General features: G+C 32.3%; 1 protein-coding gene across 4 annotated transcripts in view; it reads left to right on the forward strand.

The window, feature by feature from the left end:
* The window catches only part of LOC106466339 (centrosome-associated protein 350-like), a 136,819-nt gene that overhangs the window by 76,898 nt on the left and 37,947 nt on the right, over positions 1-21,974 (forward strand). For all 4 annotated transcript variants that reach the window (XM_013926614.2, XM_022394326.1, XM_022394325.1 and 1 more), the window contains 6 exons: positions 6,900-7,066; positions 11,426-11,494; positions 14,523-14,652; positions 14,853-15,459; positions 16,150-16,252; positions 16,758-16,922. In XM_013926614.2, the coding sequence (XP_013782068.2) occupies positions 6,900-7,066; positions 11,426-11,494; positions 14,523-14,652; positions 14,853-15,459; positions 16,150-16,252; positions 16,758-16,922 (1,241 nt within the window). The remainder of the gene's footprint in view (positions 1-6,899; positions 7,067-11,425; positions 11,495-14,522; positions 14,653-14,852; positions 15,460-16,149; positions 16,253-16,757; positions 16,923-21,974) is intronic.

The raw sequence follows: 21,974 nt of genomic DNA on the forward strand, positions 1-21,974 counted from the left end.
GAAATGACTGGTACTAATTTCGTCCATATTATATTTATTTTCATAGTCATATGAAATGACTGGTACTAATTTCGTCCATATTATATTTATTTTCATGGTTATATGAAATGATTGGTACTAATTTCTTCCATATTACATTTAATTTCATGGCTATATGAAATGACTAGTACTAATTTCTTCCATATTATATTTAATTTGAAGGCATTACAATGCTTTCATACACAAAATATAAATTTTTTATACCAAGTCTTAAGGTTTGTAAAGCAATGTTTTTCTCATGCCTTTTTTTTTCTTTTCGCATGATGCCTATCTATCATTCAAAGTAATTTTCATTTTAAGATTAAAAATACTTTTATGCATCAGAAGATTTTCATATTTCACATGCGAAATCTTTATAATGTCTAGATAGTTATCAAACATTTCTTAAGAAAAAACTTTATATTTTATTTGTTATTTTCCGTAATTAATCTCTGTATTGTTTCTGTAGATTTGACCATTCTTGTAACCAGATAAAAAATTAGGAAATATATATAAATTATGCTCCTTTCATTCTAGAATGAACACAAATTATAACACGAAAACATAAATTTTTAGACTGAATAGCTTAAATCTCATAATATTATACATTTATATATATTTATTATTTTTATTATACTGACTTTTCAGCCATGCCTGACTAACAATACAGAAGTTACAATGACACAGCTCATGTGCACTAATGTTACTATATCAAATAACATAAAACTGTCCTTTGGTCTGTACAAAGTAACTTGTCTTGGCTGTGTTCTAGTAGACTAATATTTTGTAAAATACAGTCACATTTCAATTATTATAAATCTATATAGATTATTCTATTTTGAAATAAGTTCTTAAACTTATTTTTGCTAAACATAGAACAGTAAATAAAGAAGTAAAGCAAACAATTATCTCTTCTACTTACGAACTTTGTACTCAGTTGCTAAGCCTTTAAAAATTTTGCACGTAGAGGATATGAAACAAAATAATTTTTATAGGTTTCATATGTACAATTGAATAACTAAAAAACCATAAATTACTACATCAGTACCACAAAATTCCACTATAATTTATCAAGCTTAGTAACTAAGATGTATTTTCATGAAATTTCAAACACACTAAAGACACACCCTACCTCCTCGAAATATTGGTTCAAAAGAAAGAAAGGTGTCCAAGTCCATTACTATGTCTGAGAAAGCCACTAGGGGGACATTCTGAGCTTCCAATTGGTTATTCATGTCACAAAGAGAAGTAAGTGTACATAAGGGAGCATTTCCAAAAATGGAAAGAGGTGGGTGGGGTGCCACTGTGTTTGATTTATTATATGAGCAATATCTTATCAAATAGAAAAGATAAGATGTTCTTATTTTATATTCTAGCTTGTCACTATTGGTAATCTGAGTTTCTAATTCATACAGGACTATAGACTTAGTATTTTTACTTCCCAAACATCTAATTTGAACCAGTGCTGCATTCAACATACCATGTGACACACAAAAATCGATATTTATCTGTTTTTTTTTAATATTTACTTTTAAATTAAGAAACTGAGTAATGTATAGTACTAAAATTTGAATTATAATCTACAGTTTGATACCAAAGTTATTGACATAGATTCATGAAATGGTAGTTCAATAAAATTTTGAATGCGAGTCAACAAATGAGATGACATGGCCTTTCACCCGAGACCTGTCTTGAAAGGGTTAAAGGTGTTTTCTTGGTTTGATGACCAGTTTTTAAGTCACAGGCCCTCTTTACAGTGCAGAAGTTCTCTATGCACTATGGATTTAATGCCAGATGTGTGATTACATATCGGTGTTTTCTTGAACCAAGGAATGATTACTTTTGGAAGCATAGAATGAAGCTACACATTAGCACAGTGTAAGTGAAATATCTTGAATATAATTATCATCGATTCCGCAGACAGCAGCCAGTTTTCTTTGAAGACACTTTCTTCATAGCATTTCAGTTGCAGTTGCTGAACTTTGTGTGGATCAGTATGTGAAGCCATAAATTTCTTAATTTCTTTTACTTTACCAGAACATTCAGCTTATAAATTGTTAATTTCTTGGTAATCAAGATTGAATTGTTTAAAAAGCTTGATTTTAATAAGAGTACAGAAAGTGAAATTACCTATGTAAATAGTTTTTTAAACAGTTCAATCTTTATGTGATTTTAGTTAAATCAAGTTTTTTACCTAGATACTCTCTGTTTTTGGTTTAGATAAATCATGCTTTTTACATAGATAAACTCTTTATGTGGTTTTAGTTCAATCAAGCTTTTTTATATAGATACTTTCTTTTTGTTGTATTACTTAAATCAAGCTTTTCAATAAATTATCTCTAAATCATCTTTACTGATGACAATGTTATATTGCCCGCAGGCACCTGTTGAGGTGTGTTGACATAAATAATGAAAGAAAAAGAACAGAAAAGGAAAATAAAACATTAAAAATATAAGTGAAAATGTAAAGGTGTGAAATTATACATATGACCTGAAGAAGATAGTTTAACAGATAATAAGTATGTATATGTTTCTATTTCTTAATTTTAGGTTTTTCATTGCACTGAACACTGATTATAACAGCCAGATTTAGTGATAGGGTAGAGGAAATGGAAAATAAAATATAAACATTTATCTTCAAAAACTTTTGATTTTCATTTAGAAGGTTCTAGAGATATGCAAGTGAAATGTGAAAACTGAATGATAAAATGATATTTTTATACTTGACATGAAAATCACCTTGCAGGTGAACTATTCAGAGTCTCTGCACAAATAAATGCATTAAATACCTAATTTTTAGTAGAAATAGTACAAAAAAAATCAAAATTGACTATTTTTCTGAAACTACATACTTTTAGGAAGGTTCTTGTAAACAGACTTCGCGATAGTTACATAACCTCCTTATTGAGTGAGTAGGCCACTGTCAAAGGGTTAATCCTAACCCCAATTCATTTCATTTACTATTTCTAGACCACTTATGTTTCTGTAACATCAAGCCTTGCCATTCCCATCTATCTCATTCTTATTTTCTTAATTTTAGTCATTCTGCATCCTCTTTCGCAAGTCTCATGTTTAGGATTGCCCTTGCCTATTGGTAGGGGGGCAGACTATAGGCATTGGTTTTGCTCTCCAGTACCTATTACTCCTGTCTTTGTCTGATCCTTTTTACTACACTTTTTTGCCTTCGCTCTCTACATCTCAAGCCTGAGGCACTCCACCATGCCCTAGAGAAAGTTGCAGATGATTCTCGTTCCGTTCACTTCTACTCTGTAGCCATTCCACTTTTACCATTCTATGCACATTCACCTCCTTGTTACTAGGGGGTTGGTTGGTGGGGATACTCTCCTACCCTAATTACAACTTTTTTCTTCCTTTCTAAGAGTCATTTGCCTCGCCTCTTTCTTTGCCCTGAAATTTGGAGGTATTCCTGATTTGATTGAATCACTGGCTGAGGCTTCCCATCATCAATCCTCACTTTTGTATATTGTTTCCCCCTTGTCCTCAACACTCCCTTCACCATTGTACATTGTCTTGATCCCTAGTTCCCTGTCTTTTCACTTCCAGCTTTCCTCTTCTACTCAGTGTCAGACTCATTGAGCTCGTCTGTGACATTTCAGTCATGTCGGGTCCCATGAGTGCTTGGCAGTTACAATTTCAGCTCCTGTTGTCACATTTCCATCCACACAGATTTTTCTAATTTTTACCCATGAACTCTCTCCAATTCCCTTCCCCTCCTCCTTTCAGCCCTCATCTTCAACATCTCTTCAAAAATTTGTTCGTCATCACTTCCAACAATTCCTCCTCCCACTCAATATGTTATTCACCAGGGTGGTTTGTTTTTCAACTCCTTCTCAGCTGGGATCAGCCTTCTCCCATCTGACTGCATGTTATGGAACTTGCAGTCACTAGGATTTGTGCCTATCCTGCTCAATCTGCATGTGAGGTTTAGTATTTGGGTACCTTGGCTTGATGGGGATGGCTTATCCCTTGGGTCACACACATATGCACGTCCTCCATTGGTCCTTGCATGACCAGCGGGTCACCTCACAGGATTTTTTTACCTCAATGGTTCTCTTGTCACTTCCTCCATTTTACAACTTGTATGAGTGACAGGACCAATCCAATATCACCATCTAAACTGGACCTACACCTCTTCAGCTAAGCTTCCCCTTCTTGTTGGGGAGCATGCCTAAATGTGGATTTTATATTTGGCACATGAAACCAGGTTGAGTCTGCTCTCCAAATCCATGTGCTCGAATATCTGGTACACTGGTGGATCATTATGTTCCATTCCAATAACTCCTTGGTTCTTCCTAAATTAACTGCTATGGGGGAATCCAATTCAGAATCCCTTGCTGTCAAACCCTGGACCTTCCTTCTTAGGCCAGTTCTCAATGGATTGGTTTCCTTAACTGCCATATAACAGGTACTATGAACTGGCTTTCGGACTGCCTCTGTTGGCTGGATCATGTTCTGCCTGCAGGTGGTCTCTTCTTCCCCAGTTTCCTTTCAGGTGCTCTCGTAGGGACTTCACGTATTTTTGCCTTGCCAGCACTCTCACTTTCATGCTCTCTTTCCTCTGGTCATCTGTTCTCCATCCCTCAGTTCTGGCTATTGCTGCCTTCTGCCTGTTCTGATCTTACTCTTGTCCTAATGCTCACCTATCTTTTTATCCTTTACCTTGGGTCCTGGCATTGACTAGGGACTCTATTTGTCTACCAAATTTTTTGTTTGGATTACTCCTCAGTGAGGGCTGTTGCTTACAGATTGTATTCATTTCATCCCATCAGATTTGTCACTTCTCTCATTCTATCGTCACTCATTTCAAATGGCTGCTGAATGAGACCATTCAAGGTAGCATGTGGAGTGCCTCACATAACTTTGTCTCTCACTCTGTTAACCATCTGGCTGTCTCATTTCCATAGGTCATTGCCTGCCTCTGTTCACCATTGTAGTCTACCCACCATCTTTAGATGGGTAAGTACATTTCCTTTTGGTTTATAGCATTTGTCAACAGGATACCAGTGGTGGTGCATCCTGGGTTATACATATTTCCCAAAATTTTGCATCATACCATCTGCTCTGGCTCCATATATATCCACCGTGGAGATAAGGTGTTCCTTAAGATCACTTGAGGTATCCTCTTGACATATTCTGATATTTGACTAGTGTCTGATCCAGACTGTACCTATTCCATAAATTATCATGGAAAAAGCCAGCACCAGTGAGTGCTCTGCCTGTTTCCATGGTCACCTCTTGAACTAGGTTGGTGGATCATGGAGGACTCTCACTGTTTGGGACCTAACTGCTGGGGCTAGAAAAAAGGGTGCTAATTGGCGGGAAGTGTGGCAGTGGTGACACTGTCAGCATAGTGCAGGTCAACCCTCTTATAATTATACCAACAACATGCCAGAAGCACTTCATATGATACTGTGTTCCCCTCCTTTGGTCTGCATCTGTTCAATAGAGTTGAGTTGAGCACATTACAAGACTGTACTCTCCTCCTGCAGTCATCTCCTGTTCAGGTGAGTTGAGGTGAGCATTTACTAACAAATTGTGTCTTCCTCCTGCAGTAGATGATTGTCCAGTCGAGTCAACTCACCCAATCTTAATGTTACATTCTTTATGTCATGACTTCCATGCCCTCCTCCTGCAGCTGGTGTTGGTCAAAGAATCTGAAGGTAGAGTTGAGGTGAGACACACCAACATTACATACTGTGGCATAAATTCTGTGCACTCTTCCTGCAGCTGGTGTTGGTCTAAGAGTCTGATGGTAGAGTTGAGTAGAACGTGCACTGATAATCTCTATGCCCTTCTCCTGCAGTCAATGTCAGTCTAATAATGTCTGAGGGTAGAGTTGAGTTGTGCACTAGGTACATGCTGAACATGCCCTAACCATGCTACACATATCGGCTCTCCAAGCTTGTGTGCAACTATTCACAAAGCCATGTTCTTATTCTGCCCATACCTGCGACACGTTCGTCTTGTTTACCTCTTCCTCCCTTCTATTCTGAATGAAGAGTGTACCCTGGAGGAGATGAGATGTGGTCACACTTCATGGGTTTCCTTTTGATGTTTTCTGAATGGAACTCATCTAGGAAAAACTTGCACTGGTCTCTCCTCTATATCAACATGAGATTTTATGTTTTTTGTATGAAGAGTTGTGTATCATCTCAGAACTTTAAATTTTCCTTACCTGAAAATGTTTTTCCGATACATACCAGTTCATACACATCCCACCCTTTTTCCCACTTCTGGTGCATTTTAGACATACTTGCCATGTCAAGAATAAAAATTCATGAGTGCAAAAGCATAGAGGGAGTTATTGTGCAATGAGGTTGTGTCATTCTCCTATTGGTGGAGGGCTTTTGCTACATAATAATGTAATTATGCAGTAGCCCAATTCACGAGAAAACTTCTGAGATTAGGTGAGAGATGGCTAAGGCTAAAGGCATACAAATTTCTAAGGTAGGTACACAGGGAAGATAGCTTTCGGTGTGAAGAGGTGAGGATCTATTGGTAATACATATTCAGGTAAGGAAAATGTTAACTTATGTGGTTTTAGTTAAATCAAACTTTTTACATAGATTTTTTAGTTAAATCAGGCTTTTTTGCATAGATACTTGGGTTTTCTGTGCTTTAAGTCAAACGTGGATTAAGTGTGTTCAATGTTTATGTATCTGCTGTAGACAGACTAATAGGCAATATCTTATTGTAAGAATAAAAATTAATCAAAATAATTATTTTGCTGCTGTAATGGTGCCTGAATAATCTTGTTTAAAAGCAATTGTTCTTTGGCCATAAGAAGGATAAAACCTAAATTATACGTTTATGGTGTTACCATTTTGATAGTGAATTGGCTGTGATTTTTCTTCCACTAGGTATAGGAGACCTTAGAGCTCATCAAAGGAAGCAACAACATCACAAACTCACTCAAGCAGCTGTGAAGATTCAGTCAGTTTTTCGAGGCTATAAAACCAGGAAGGAGTTAAGAAAATTGAGGGAAAATAATATGATTGTATCATCTGTTTTTGCATCTGAAGAAAAGGTATTTCTGTTCTTAGTGTGCAAAGTAATGGTAGTATAAAAATAACAAAAGCCAGTACACTTCATATAACACTGGGGAACAGCACATGTATCAGACAGTCAGAATCTCTGAGTAAATATGGTCTTGTAACTTTAACCAACAACAACCATATAACTAACCATTGTTTTAGTTTATGTTTTTATATATTTATGTTAGATCTAATATCTATTTCTCTAAATTTAGAAAAGTATGGGTACATCTTGATTGTTATCTTTGATTGATTAAATACATGCTTGTACTGTAGCAGGGATGTAAGTTTGTACATTTATGAAAGTTAGATGTACAGTACTTGAAATTCTATAAAAGTATGGATACATCTTGATTGTTATCTTTGATTGAGTTAAATATATATTTTATATTTCTAGGAACTTAGATGTACACTTCATAACTTTTAGAAAAGTGAAGAGAATAGTAGTTTTTCAGCTGTTGTTAATATTAGCAGTATTAAAATAATTACTACAAAGTTTAAATAAAGAAGGTTGTAAATATGAAATTCTAGCTGCAGATGATAGCCATACACACACACATATAGACCTTTTATTTTCAATTCACCTTTCTCTAAATGTCTTTCAGTATTGGCCTAAGCAGTAGAATATGTAAACCAAGAGAACATGAAAAAATATTTTGTGTAAAGTAACATAACAAACAATATTATGTTATAAAATAAATGTGCCCATGAATATCAGGTAGCAATAACTTGTCTATAAAGACAAATAATATTATTAAGTGTAAATAACAAATATACATATACAAATACCATGTAGGGATATTTTATTTATAAACAAAGAACAATGTTATTTACTCTCTTAGTAGGGGCTCAGTCCAAGGGACCAACCATGTGACAATTTTTAATTGTATATAGTTTTAATATAACAACATTTAAAACAGTATGCATATCTACACAAAAAATCATTATATTTACTAAAGATTTGTCTGTGAATATATCAGGTCTTTTTTTTTTTTTTACCAGTCTCAGTGCAAAATGATTTTCATGTTATAATTAAAAATACTTTTCTTCAACTCAAAAATCTCAAATGTCATTTGCATAATCTCTAAAACCACATAAATACATATCAAACGTGTTTTTTTTCAGTAAAACTATATTTTATCTGTTATTTTCTCTACCCTAAATTTATACAAAGTCAGTCAAATTGACTGACTTTGTAACCAACAAAAAATATCTAAAGTCTAAATTACCCTTTTTTTCTTTCTATAATGACTTCAGATTATAACATGAAACTAAATTTGTTTATCCTAATTTGCTTTAAACTTGTAACAGTATACATTTATTTATACATAAATTTCATTGTTTTATTACCTTCTGAACCATGTCTAACAACTATTCTCGCCATTATAAGTTGAAATACACCTGGGGAATGTGCGGCTGTTATTAGCTATGATTTTATGCTATACTAATTGGTATAACATGAACAAAAAGTAGTTTAATTTAATTTTGAATATAACTCACTAAAAACCTTGTAACATGCGCATTAAAGGATGCCCATGGTGAGAGGGTTAAGTGCAAAACAAAAGTAGCCATTAACAGTATGTGAGAATATTTTGTGTACAAGTAACAAACAACATCATCATTAAGTGTAAAACAAAAGTAGCCATTAACAGTATGTGAGAATATTTTGTGTACAAGTAACAAACAACATCATCATTAAGTGTAAAACAAAAGTAGCCATTAACAGTATGTGAGAATATTTTGTGTACAAGTAACAAACAACATCATCATTAAGTGTAAAACAAAAGTAGCACATTAATATGTGAGAATATTTTGTGTACAAGTAACAAACAACATCATCATTAAGTGTAAAACAAAAGTACACATTAATATCGTGAGAATATTTTGTGTACAAGTAACAAACAACATCATCATTAAGTGTAAAACAAAATACATATTAATATCGTGAGAATATTTTGTGTACAAGTAACAAACAACATCATCATTAAGTGTGAAACAAAAGTACACATTAATATTGTGAGAATATTTTGTGTACAAATAACAAACAACATCATTAAGTGTAAAAGAAAATTACACATTAACTCTCTCACTACAGGTTCAGTCCCAAGAACCATTTTGTGCTTGTTATAGTTTTCATACTGTAACTTCACAAAATTTTATAGATTATTAGCAAACATTACAAGGCTTTCGTACACAAAATATCAGATTTTTTTTATTTAGTTTAATATTTTCTAATTTTGATTTTCTAAGATTTAAAATACTTTTATGCATCAGAAAATTCTAAAACTTTACATGGAAAATCTTTATAATCTCCTAATAACCTCCAGATAATTATCAAATGTTTTTTTATAGAAAAAAGTTTATATTTTATTTGTTATTTTCACTGTTGTATCTGTGTATGGGTTTGGTTGATTTAAACGACCTCATAACCACCATAAAAAAACTAGGAAATAAATATAAATTATACTTTTTTCATTCTAGAATGACTACAAATTATAACAGGTAACCACAAATGTTTATTCTAAATAGCTTAAATTCTCATAACATTACACATCTATGTACATTTATTATTTTTATTTTATTGGCCTTTCAGCCTTGTCTGACTAACATTACAGAAGTTGCAATGATGCGGTGCACATTTACTCATGGTACCATATCCAATAATATAAAACTAATCTTTACAAAGTGATCTGTCTTGACTTTGTTCTAGTGGACCAGTATTTTGTAAAATACAGTCACATTTTGGTTATAATCCATTACATATGTGTATATATATTATTAATAATTACAAATAAGCTCTTAAATTTCAGTTATTTTTCTTACAACATAGAACAGTAATTAAAGAAATATAGAAAACAATGATCTCTTCTTACTTACAAAGTTTGTACTTGCTGTAATTTGCTAAACCTCATCAAATTTCACATGTGGAGGATGTAAAACAAAATATTTTTTTTTAGGTTTTATAAATGCATTTTAAAATAAAGAATTGTAAACTACTATATGTATACCACAGAATTCCACTATAATTTTATCAGGCTTAGTAACTAAGCTGTATTTGAGTCTACAAATATGATATTTCAAGCTCCATTACCTCTTACCTCTCCACTTTTATTCTACCATAAAAAGGAAGGTTTTTCCTATGTAAACACTTCACAAAGGTTGAGAAACCATGTAGGGAACATTCTGAGCTTTCAATTGGTTATACATACATCATAGAGTGAGGTAGTTGTACATAAGTAAGTGTTTCCAAAAATGAAAGATGTGGGTGGGTGGGACCCACTATGTTTGATCCACTAAATGTAGTGATATCTCAGGAAATAGAAAAGATAGGAGGTTCTTATTTTATATTCTAACTTGTCAGTATTGGTAATTTGAGTTTGTAATTCATAAGAAACTATAGACTTTGTATTTGGACATCATAAACATCTAATTTGAAAGAAAGCTGTATTCAACATACCACATGATGCATAAAAATTGATATTTAGGAATTTTGTTTTAATATTTACTTTTAAATTAAGGAATTGACTAATGCATGATACTAAAATTTGAATTATAATCTACAATGTGATAGCAAACTTACTGGTAGACATTCATAAAATAGTAGATCAATAAAATTTTGAATATAAGTCTACAAATGTGATGACTTGCCCTTTGACCCCTGACCATAGAAGAACGTGTAGTGATAGGGTTAATACCATGTGAGAATATTTTGTCTACAAGTAACAAACAACATCATTAACTGTAAAACAAAAGTACACATTAATATTTTCGATATTATCATTCAAGTAATACTTCAACAAAGAAAGTTAAGGTTTTTTAAGTTTTTCAGTCAGTTGAATAACTTTTTAGGTCAAATGTTTACATTAAAATCAGAACACTTCTAATAGCAATGCTTTAATGTTTACATTAAAATGATAATCTCATTGTAAAAGTGATACTTCAAAAAGGAAATGTAAAAGTTTTGCATCTGTTTTAGCCAAATAAATTACTTCTTGAGTCATATGCTCAGAATAAAATGTTGCAAATGTGATACTTTAACAAAGAAACTTAGGTTTTTTCCAACTGTGTGAGTGAAGTTGATAACCTCTTGTATCATATGTTTATCCAAAACATAATAATTGTTACAATCATTAGCAGCAACATAAGAAATCATTTGTTATTTCTAAAAGGTTGCCTCTCTTATAATGTGTAATTGGAATGATTTTATTTTATCCTTTATTTACAGTTCATGTTCTAATCTTTAATAAACTCAGAGTGAAGGATTCCATTCATCAAATCTGCAAGAAATACTAACAACATGTAGTTTTATAATTTTATTCTTTTTGTTAAAATCTCACTTGTTCTCCTTCCAGGATACAGATGACAGCCTTAGTGAGGGGCCACTTCTATCAGATGATGGAAAAGAAAACTGTTCTAAAAGGGTAAGTAAATTGCTAGTTTCTGTTAGATAAAAGAAAGTTGCTGGTTGGCCATTTCTCACAAATCAAAGAAAGCAGAGTTAAGTCTATCAAGATTAGTAAGTTTTTACATTTTTCAGATAATAGAAAGGAAAACGAAATTTTACCATCTCAGTAGGGTGTCTTCATGTCAGACAATGCAAACAAAATCCAAATATAATGGTTTTATAAGTTTTCTAATTCATAAGCAGATGATGGAAAGAAAATCTTTCTGTAACACTTGTGAGATGGCAGAAAGAAAAGCATTGTCTACCAGTTTGCAAGTTTTTCATTTTTCAGATGATAAAAATAATTTGCTTGTGTAGTATTTGTCCTCACTTTTTATATAATATATAGTATATAATTAGAGAGTTCATTTTCCCCAAACTCTTATGTAGTATGACTAGATTTTCTTTCTTTTAAGGTTTATATGACAATCCAGGTAAATATGGCTTGATAGTATGTGGAAATGGAATCTCTGTTTAAAAATGTGAAGAAAGCAACTTGTCAGATGTTTGTAAAACCACTGTGCAGATGTTTTCACTTCTTTTACATGGTCATTAGGAAAACTTACCTACTTGTCAGATATTAGTAAAACCACTGCTTTTACTGTTATATGGGTGAGAGGAAAACTTATTTACTTGTCAGATGTTTGTAAAACCACTGTGCAGATGTTTTCACTATTATATGGGTGAGAAGAAAACTTACCTACTTGTCAGATGTTAATAAAACCACTGCTTTTACTATTATATGGGTGAGAGGAAAACTTATTTACTTGTCAGTTGTTAGTAAAACCACTGTGCAGATGTTTTCACTATTATATGGGTGAGAGGAAAACTTATTTACTTGTCAGTTGTTAGTAAAACCACTGTGCAGATGTTTTCACTATTATATGGGTGAGAGGAAAACTTACCTACTTGTCAGATGTTAATAAAACCACTGTACAGATCTTTTCACGTCTGTTATATGGTTGACAGGAAACTTATCAACTTATCAGATGTTAATGAAACTATGCATATGGATTTTTTCATGCCTGTTATATAGTTGAGAGGAACAACTGACCTACTTGTCAGTTGTTAGTAAAACCACTGTGCAGATGTTTTCACTATTATATGGGTGAGAGGAAAACTTACCTACTTGTCAGATATTAGTAAAACCACTGTGCAGATGCTTTCACTATTATGTGGTTGAGAGGAAAACTCGTCAGTTGTTAGCGAAACCACTGCAGATGTTTGCGCTTCTGTTATATGGTTGGCAGGAAGTCTTATCTACTTGTCAGGTGTTAAAGAAGCTACTTTGCAGATGGATGTTTTCACTTCTGTTACATGGTTGAGAGAAACTTACCTACTTGTCAGTTGTTAATGAAGCTACTTTGCAGATGGATGTTTTCACTTCTGTTATATGGTTGGCAGGAAGTCTTATCTACTTGTCAGGTGTTAAAGAAGCTACTTTGCAGATGGATGTTTTCACTTCTGTTACATGGTTGAGAGAAACTTACCTACTTGTCAGTTGTTAATGAAGCTACTTTGCAGATGGATGTTTTCACTTCTGTTACATGGTTGAGAGAAACTTACCTACTTGTCAGGTGTTAAAGAAGCTACTTTGCAGATGTATTCACTTCTGTTACATGGTTGTTAGGAAAACTTATCTACTTTTTCAGATGTTATAAAAACCACTGTGCAAATGCTTTCACTTCTGTCACATTTTTGGGAGGAAAACTCTTAATGTGATAAGTTTTAGTCTTTGAGATCATGGAATTGAAAAATTTTCGAATAATATAAGCAGGTTTAGTATGTCAGTTAGTGGAAAGGAAAGCTTGATTATTTTATTACAAGTTACAGTAAGGAACAATATTTTTTGAACAGTTAAAATGTTTTGATCAATGGTTCAATTATTCCAAAGTACACAGGTTTTAATGGTACAGAATGTTTTAGTATTTAATCTCATGGTTATGGGTAAGTCCATTTGGCATAGACTCATATGAAGAATGATATACAGTGCAACAATATTTATAATAACTGAGTTTTCTTAATGTATCTTCACAACAATTGGTAGGATTTTGTTAAATATTAAAAGTATTTTGTACACAAAGAATGAGATTATTTTAATTAAGTATTTTAACTAAAGAAATGTTATTTTTGTATTCTAGTTATCTGCATTCAGACTATGAATATCTCAAGTTTTATCACCAATGTTTGTGGAGTAAAATGTTTAAAATAAAAGATAATATACATACCTTTTATTTTTTTGTCAAATAATTTTAAATTGTTTTTTCTGTTATATTCTTAATTATAAGTTAGTGAGAAGAAGAGCAAAAACAATGCTAAGAGCATTTGACAAGTTCTCTATGGAATTCTTCATGACAATTTTAAACTAACTGTTGAGAAAATGTTTTTTAAAATATGGCTTTTCCATTGGTTACAAACGTTTAACTTAATTAAGTATAACTGACTGAGAAATCGCAACTGTGTATGTGTTGAAAGTGGGAGCTTGAAAGAAGAATATGTAAACAGAGAATTTAACCTAGATTCTTTCTATATATAGAAGGTTTAGTATATCCAATAAGATTAAGTTAAAAGAACACCAAAAACCCAAAAGTCCATGAATGTATGAACAAAAACAACCACAGTTTTTCTGAACAGAATTTCACAGTACTAAAACAAGAATCTTACATTAACAGAAGAAAAATCAGAGAAGCCTTATTAATAAAATCAAACAATCCCACAATTAACAAATACCCAGGCACATAGCTATGTCTTTGTTCATGATGTTAGAAAAATATGTAGGTCTAAGAAATCTATTTAACACAAAAATATGATACCCTATAACCCAAGTGCTTTTGAATGGTGGACCTTTCTTCTTCAGTTTGACCTTGAATTGGATTTTATAAGATCTAGAAATTATTGTTAATGTTTATTAGTAAGCACATATAAACTAAACTTTCTAAGTTAATAGTTTGAAACCTAAATGTTTTATTGTAAAAGAAACCTCTATTTACTGTTTATTTTACCAGCTTATAGAGGCATGGCAAGATAATTCAGAGAAGACTTTAAAACACAAATATTCATTTCGCTCCAACTGGAATATCCCCAGAACACCAGATCCTTTCAATTTTATCAGTGCTTGGCAGCAGAAGCAAATGTGTAAGTGCATATTATTAGTACTTATTAATAATATAAGAATATTTTAGTGGTGTCTATAAAATTACTATCTATGTGTGTAAATCATTGGACTTGATTTCTGTGTTTCATGAATGATATAGAAATGGTTTGTTCTTATAATTTGTGACTTGCATATGTTATTGTTAAAGTGATTGGTTTTATGAATTTTTTTTGCATTTCAGTTCCACTGCAGAGAATCCAAAGTAAAACAGACAGTAGTTTTAAATTAAATCTTCAACTTGCATCAAAAACTTCACCTGATATGGAGTACAGTGCAGATTTCACTGAATCCAGTGTGAAATCTTCTGAAACATCCATTAGGTTACACACTTTGTCAGAATCCCTTTCTCACAACACAAGCTCTTCCTCATTAACAGTTAGTGAGAAGAGAAATGATTTAGTCAGTGGTGGTTTTACTAATTCACAGGATGAGGTTGATGAGATTTCTTCAAGGATATATCCTTCTGTTAAGAAGCAAGTTAGTGTAGCTGTATTAGAGAAGGACTCAGCTGAGAAGACAGTTCCGTCAAACAAGAACTCTAAAGAAACATCTCTAAATGCAGTTGTATCCAGAAAAGACTCGTACGAGGAGTTAGATGTCAGTGATACACTAAGTGAAGGAAGTTTGTCCTCAGGTACACTGTCTGAAGGCAGAATATCAGCACTGAATGCCTCAGGATCAAAGGAGAGTAGGAAGGAAACTAGTAGCTCAGTAACTTTAAGATCTGAAGACCATGAGTTGAAACCTTTCTCAGGTGTTGAATCTAAACATGAGAATGTGATCCAGAGGTAAGTTGTTGCTCACAAGTCAATGCATAGGATGATTAACCAATCTATAATGTATTATGTTTCATTTTTTTCCTTTCCTGACTGAAACTTCATAAGCCATGCATACAATAATTAACCAATCTTTAATGTATAATTTTTAATTTTTTTAGTTTCCTGGTTGGAACTTCACAAGCCACATATATGATGATTAACCAATCTGTAATGTATGATGTCTAATTTTTTACTTTCTTGGCTAGAACTTCATATACACTTGCATAACATGATTTTATTACTGTTCAGAGTATTATAATCAGCAATTCTAGAATATATCTGTTCTACAAGGTTGACAGTGTCTGCTTACCTAAAATCTGATAAATAAAAAAGTACTAGTGAAATTTAGCCAAAAAGTAACAACGAAGTGTTATTGTTTTCAAAATTTCAATAAATGTCATTTTTTTAATGTGCTGTTTAATACCTCTATGTATATATATATAAGTCATATTTCAATTTCTCTCTGAAAGCTGTCAATAATTACACTAGGCAATTTTTGAAAAAGAAAATGAAATTTTCACAAAAAAGTGAATTAACTCTACTAAAAAAGTTTCTTATCATGTTCTGAAGGTCTGTATGAAAGATACAATAAAAACTCTCAGAATATTACAAGCTATTCATTTTTTTTTTGGTTTTTCACAATTGAATCTATTTTGATAGGAGTTCTACCACATCGTCTGATGCTGTAATACCCACCAGAAACAGTGTGTCTGTTAGACATTCCATGATACCAGAGAATCGTCATGATCAAGTTAAACCACAGGTTAAAACTTATGTTTTTGTAAGAGTAGTATTTACAATGTGTAAATTAATTATCATTGTATTTTTCCTGTATTTCATGATACTAATGGATAATGGGAAGAAAATTTATAGCCAACATTAAAATACTGTTATTTTAAGTAGAGGCTTTCAGTATGCTTTACTTTTCCAAAGAAACATTTGGCTTCAATGATGTCTTTATATTGTAAATGGTCCTGTCCATTAGTTTTACATTTGTTCATTTATGTGTTTTTTACCTTAAAAAGTACAAGCGTTTTAGTTCTAAAGGAAGTGTAATAATATGCTGTTTAATTTTTCTGATTGGCTATAAAACTGGGTTGTTAACCCACGATAAATACTACTCTTAAACGCAATGTAAGAAGAATTGTGAAATATGTTTCCATCAGTCCACTGTATTTTTAAGACTTAACTTCATTCATACGTTTTGTTTCTGTTGTGTTGTATTTAAACTAGAAAATAAAAACCTGTCTATATGCTATTTAATACAGGACCTCTCCAGGCTCCCCCCTTCTTCTCTAGGTATACGATTGAGTGCTGAACTAACATACTTGGATGACATCAATGAGTCTCTCCTTCAGCTAAGTGAAGTCAGTCGAGTTCATGCTGTTTCTTCTGCTCGACAGGATGTTATCAGCGTAGCAAACATACTAGAGGTAAGTAAGGTTTTATCTAAGTGTAATAACTAATCTACCTGTGTTGTTAATGAAAACATCTAAGTTATAAACAGAAATTTATTGCTGCATCTTATGCACTTTTATAGTTCTGAGTATTATAACTTATGTATAAAAACACCTTGAATTAGAAAGGCAACTATGTCTCTCCCCATCCACCTTTTTTGATAATATTCTTGTAATTTAGTATATGTAAAGAGAGGATGGTATTCAAGGGAAGGAACATAAACTATGCTAAGTTATGGCCTTATAATATATAGGGCAGTCAGTTTCTGTATAAATAGGTTTATTTACGAAGACAAATGACAAACAAATGCAATATGTAAAAGTTTGGGGATGGCTTGGATGGGAAATGAAGAAAACTTTATTATAAATCTACAACATGTTGACAAGGTTATGTCAACCAGTTTACATAGGCACAGGAATATATATATACAGTATGGAACAAAGAGGTCATATGACTGGAGATTGCTTAACAACTTAGTTTAAGATACCTTGGTACCCTGGGGTGTTGGTTTGGAGTAGGCCTGTTTTGTTCAATTAAGAAAGCTTCCTTTATTTGCCTTTGTTGATGCTTGGTTCTTTGTTTAAATTACAATGTTTTGTATAAATATACTGAGAGATTTTGAGTTGCAGTGGTGATAAATGTGGGTGGGATTATTATTATTTTTGTTGAATCTGGTTTCCAATTTGTCCAACGTAAAATCCTGGACAGTTATTGTATACTATCTTATAAACTTTTATTTTCTATAAAGTGGGTTCCTTGTCATCAAATTTGAATGCAGTATGTTTCATCCATACGTGTTCTTCAACAAGATGTCAGGCCTGCCTACAGGGAGTGGGCAACTGCCCAGGGGCCCGGGCAAATGAAACCTGGTTATGCCATAAAGCCCGCAAAGCATCTTTAGGCAATATCTTCATTTAATGATAAAAACCATAGTTTTTGGCTTTTCTTTGCATATAGATGCTTGATACATTAAGAACAGCTGAGTACTAATTAATATGTATTTGTTACTTTATAGAATTAATAGATATTTGTTGTTATTTGATTAACGTTTCTATGCTTATACTGTGAGGTAAAAATGGCTGCTGCTATGATTTTTTCTGGTTTATGAGCTCGTTGCTGTCCTAACTTAGGATCTTCTTTTTGATAAATTCTTGAAAATGTTAAAAAAGAGATAGAGAAAGGGGGCCCGGCGAGGATGTTTGCCCGAGGGCCCGTGCTGGCTCTCGATGTTCCTGCTCAGAATATAGTAGGTTTCAAGAGAAAATGATATTCAACTCAAGCGGAAGGGGGCATGAACTGCAACATATATACTACAGAAGGATAGACAGTTAACATAGTGATGCCGGTGTTTGAGAAAAAGTAATTAGAGTGTAATAAGTTCTGACCTTATATAGGACAGTCAGTTTCTGCATAGATAGGTTTATTTACAATGACCAAAACTTAACAGTAATTTTTTGGCATATAAGACCTTTGATGTGGTATGTGCTATTTCATGCATTATGTGAATCAAAACAATGTCTTTAGGTTCAAAGCTACCTTTTTTTCTTTTTTTTTCAAATCTGTTTGTTCCATCTGTAAAGTTTAAAGCAAGGCATCTTTATGCAAAATATTTTCTAAATTGATCAAAAACTCTTAATTCTGTGAAATATTTTGACATGTGGTCTCTGTAAAATTGTTAAGAGCAGCGCTAATCCCAAATCTCTCTGTTAGGACTGTCAAAAGGTATTGTTTTGCAAAGTCCTGGTTGAAATATAAAGGAATGACAAGACTGTTTAACTTTTGTAAAATCAGAAGAAAGACAAACCCAATGTCTTTTTGTTTTATTGTGTGGGAACTGTAGGCCAAAATACATATTTTTTATGTCTGAAATTTTACTATCTTAGACAGGAGTGGGGACTTTAATATAAAAAAAATTAACAAGATGTCCGGATGTATAAGACTAAAATTGGCAATGAAAAATCATTCTTAGTTATTTTTTGAAACTTGTGCATGTTTTTCCTAGGCATGTATTGAAAATTTTCCTAACAGCTTTGAGTAACTGTAGACAGTTGTTACTAGGTTGGTATTGAAGAATTATCATCGTTACTGTTGTGTATAACTGAAGATAGTTGTTACTAGGTTGGTATTGACGAATTATCATCTTTACTGTTGTGTATAACTGTAGACCAGTGCTTTTCAACTGTGGTTCTGTGGAATCCTCAACAGAAATCCAGACAGACATTCTTCCTAAATATAGTAGGTTTTATAATGACACAACATAAACAAAGTCACTGCATTGTTTTAAATTGGTGAGCAAGACTAGGTACAAACAGATACTAGTATTGCAGTAATGTTTTTTTGTAATGAATGCTGTGAAGGGTTTGTGACACAAATTTTATGCCAGAAGAGTTTATTCAAAAAAGTTAAGAACCACTGCTGTAAATAGTTGTTACTAGGCTCCTTTGAAGAATTACCATCCTTGTTGTTGTGTGAGATTTGTAGAATAAAAAATACATGCTTTATGAAAACTCACCACATTCCAGTGTTGATTTTAGTGAGATTGTATAGTTTGTTTGTTTTATTTTGCTTTTGCAGTACTTTAAACATTTTATTTTATTTTTAATATACACAGTTTGGGGACAGAGGTGTAGAAGACTCCACCTGTGGTCAAGTATGCAATAACCACACTAGTTGCAGCAAATAATTTTTCTGTTATTATAGTTAGACTACTATACATTAGTGGTATTTGCTAACCAATTATATGCACTCTCTCTTACCTTCTGTACAATCAACAACAAAACCAGGGGTGTACAAATTTCAATGTTTTTTAACAGTAGTTTTTTAATTATTCTTGCTTCTATGTGAAAGGCATTTGTTGAAGATCATCATTTGCGAATTTTATTAAGACATATTTTTCGACTTGGGAAAACTCCTTTGGTACAAATTTTTTTAAGATAATCTCAACATTTTCTCCTTAAGGAATAAATCACTAATGGCAATACAATACAACCACAGGGTTTTCATTATGTTTGTGTATAAAATATACAGTATTTCTGCACTGATATTCTGTAAATCACATAAATTAATGATTAAATAATGAAATAAATTTTACCATAACCAGTAAGAGTAACAATGTTTGTATTCAAAACATATCAAGGTTGTAATAAATAATAATTAAACAGCCTTCATTTATGTATGTTGGTTCAATAGGATAAACATAAAAATATTCAATAACTAGAGGGGCACTCAGTAGAGCGCATGCCTCCTCCATGCTGTGTTTATCATATCTGGCTCTCAACAAATACGAAAATGTGTCCGTGTGTTTGTCATTATCAATGGACATGGACCATTTTTTGGCAGGACAATGAGGAATAATATTCTATATATGTCCACCAAGTTTCTTCAAAATCCAATCATTTTTGACTGAATTGTAGAGCAAAAATAGTGTGAAAAATTTGTTCCCATGTTAACAGATCGGGATTTTTTGGATTTTTGTGACCTTTGCTTTGAACTCTACTCTCCAAATACTAACCACTTCTAAGTTGGGTCATAGTCCAAATGTGTACCAATATTTGTCCAAATCCATTCAGCTATTTTTGAGAAAGTTTGCTGACAAACACACATGCACAGGGGGAAAACATAACCTCCATCCACCTTTGGTAGCAGAGGTAAAGATTTGAGTTATCAGGATATTTTGCAGCCACCTATCATACTGATTAAACAGTAGCCTTAACTGAAATTATCTAATTTTATGCGAGATTTACTTATTAAACAACTCAATAAAACTGTGGTATATCTTTAAAAAGTAACTTAAGTGAGTCAAAGTTAAATACTTGTTAACACATTCTGTAAATGACAAACACAGTCAGGTTATAATCCAGCAATTTTACAGCTTATAGCTCTATTTCTAATAATGTGATTGATATAAAAATTAAAAAATAAATACAAACATTTCAAATTTTTTAAGTAAATTGGAATAGTTTTAATAATTTATAACCATATTCAGAAAATAAATTTAAGCATCAGTAAACAAGATGCCTGTTTTGAAAAGTTTTTAAAAACTTATTACTTATGTAGTCATACCACTTATTTTAGACAATAAGAACTACATCTTTCTCATGAGAATTCTAACTTGGTGAAATATTGATTTTGTATCAATTCTGTGCTATAACGACTGCTATCACAAAAAATGTTAACTTTGATGAAAACAGATTTCTAAAGTTTATACACATTTTTAGTGTGTCTAGAAATGTCAAGGGGTGAAAATTACCATGGCAACATGTTTATATTGTTGTATTAGCTTAGACTTAATCAGTTATAGGCTGAGACCTTAATTAAATTGCTGTAAGTTCCAGCTGTGTTGATTTCAGAAAATCTGAAAAAGCTTTTATGGTACTTAATAGCCCAACCAAATAAATAAACTGACATCTAGTGTTTGTTTTAGATACTATATGGTAGTGTAAGGACATCTAGCTATCTTATATAACTCTTTTTCAGCATGGGCTTGGACCTTGGGACCGACCCTGAAACCATTTTGTGCTTGCTACAACTTTTGAATTAGTAGGCGTATGTTAACGAAATTAGGCAGGTTATCAGTAAACATTACAATGCTTTCATACGCAACATATAATTTTTTTTATAAAAAAAAAGTCTTAAGGTTTGTTAAGCAATGTTTTTCTGTTGCCTTCTTTTTCTTTTTTGCATATTGCCTATCCAACATGCAAAGTAATTCTCATGTTAAGATTAAAAATACTTTTATGCATCAGAAAATGTTCATATTTCAAATGTGAAATCTTTATAATGTCCAAATAGTTATCAAACATTTCTTAAGAAAAAAAAATTAATATTTTATTTGTTATTTTCACTAACGAATCTGTTTGGGTTCAGTAGATTTAATCGATCTTCTAACCACTATAAAAAAATTTTAGGAAATAAATATAAACTATGCCTCTTTTTTTCTAGAATAACAACACATTATAAGAAGAAAACATAAATGTTTAGACTAAATAGCTTAAATCTCATAACATTATACATTTATATATATTTAT

Source organism: Limulus polyphemus, unplaced genomic scaffold, assembly GCF_000517525.1.
Source record: "Limulus polyphemus unplaced genomic scaffold, Limulus_polyphemus-2.1.2 Scaffold2229, whole genome shotgun sequence".
Taxonomy (NCBI): Eukaryota; Metazoa; Arthropoda; class Merostomata; order Xiphosura; family Limulidae; genus Limulus; species Limulus polyphemus.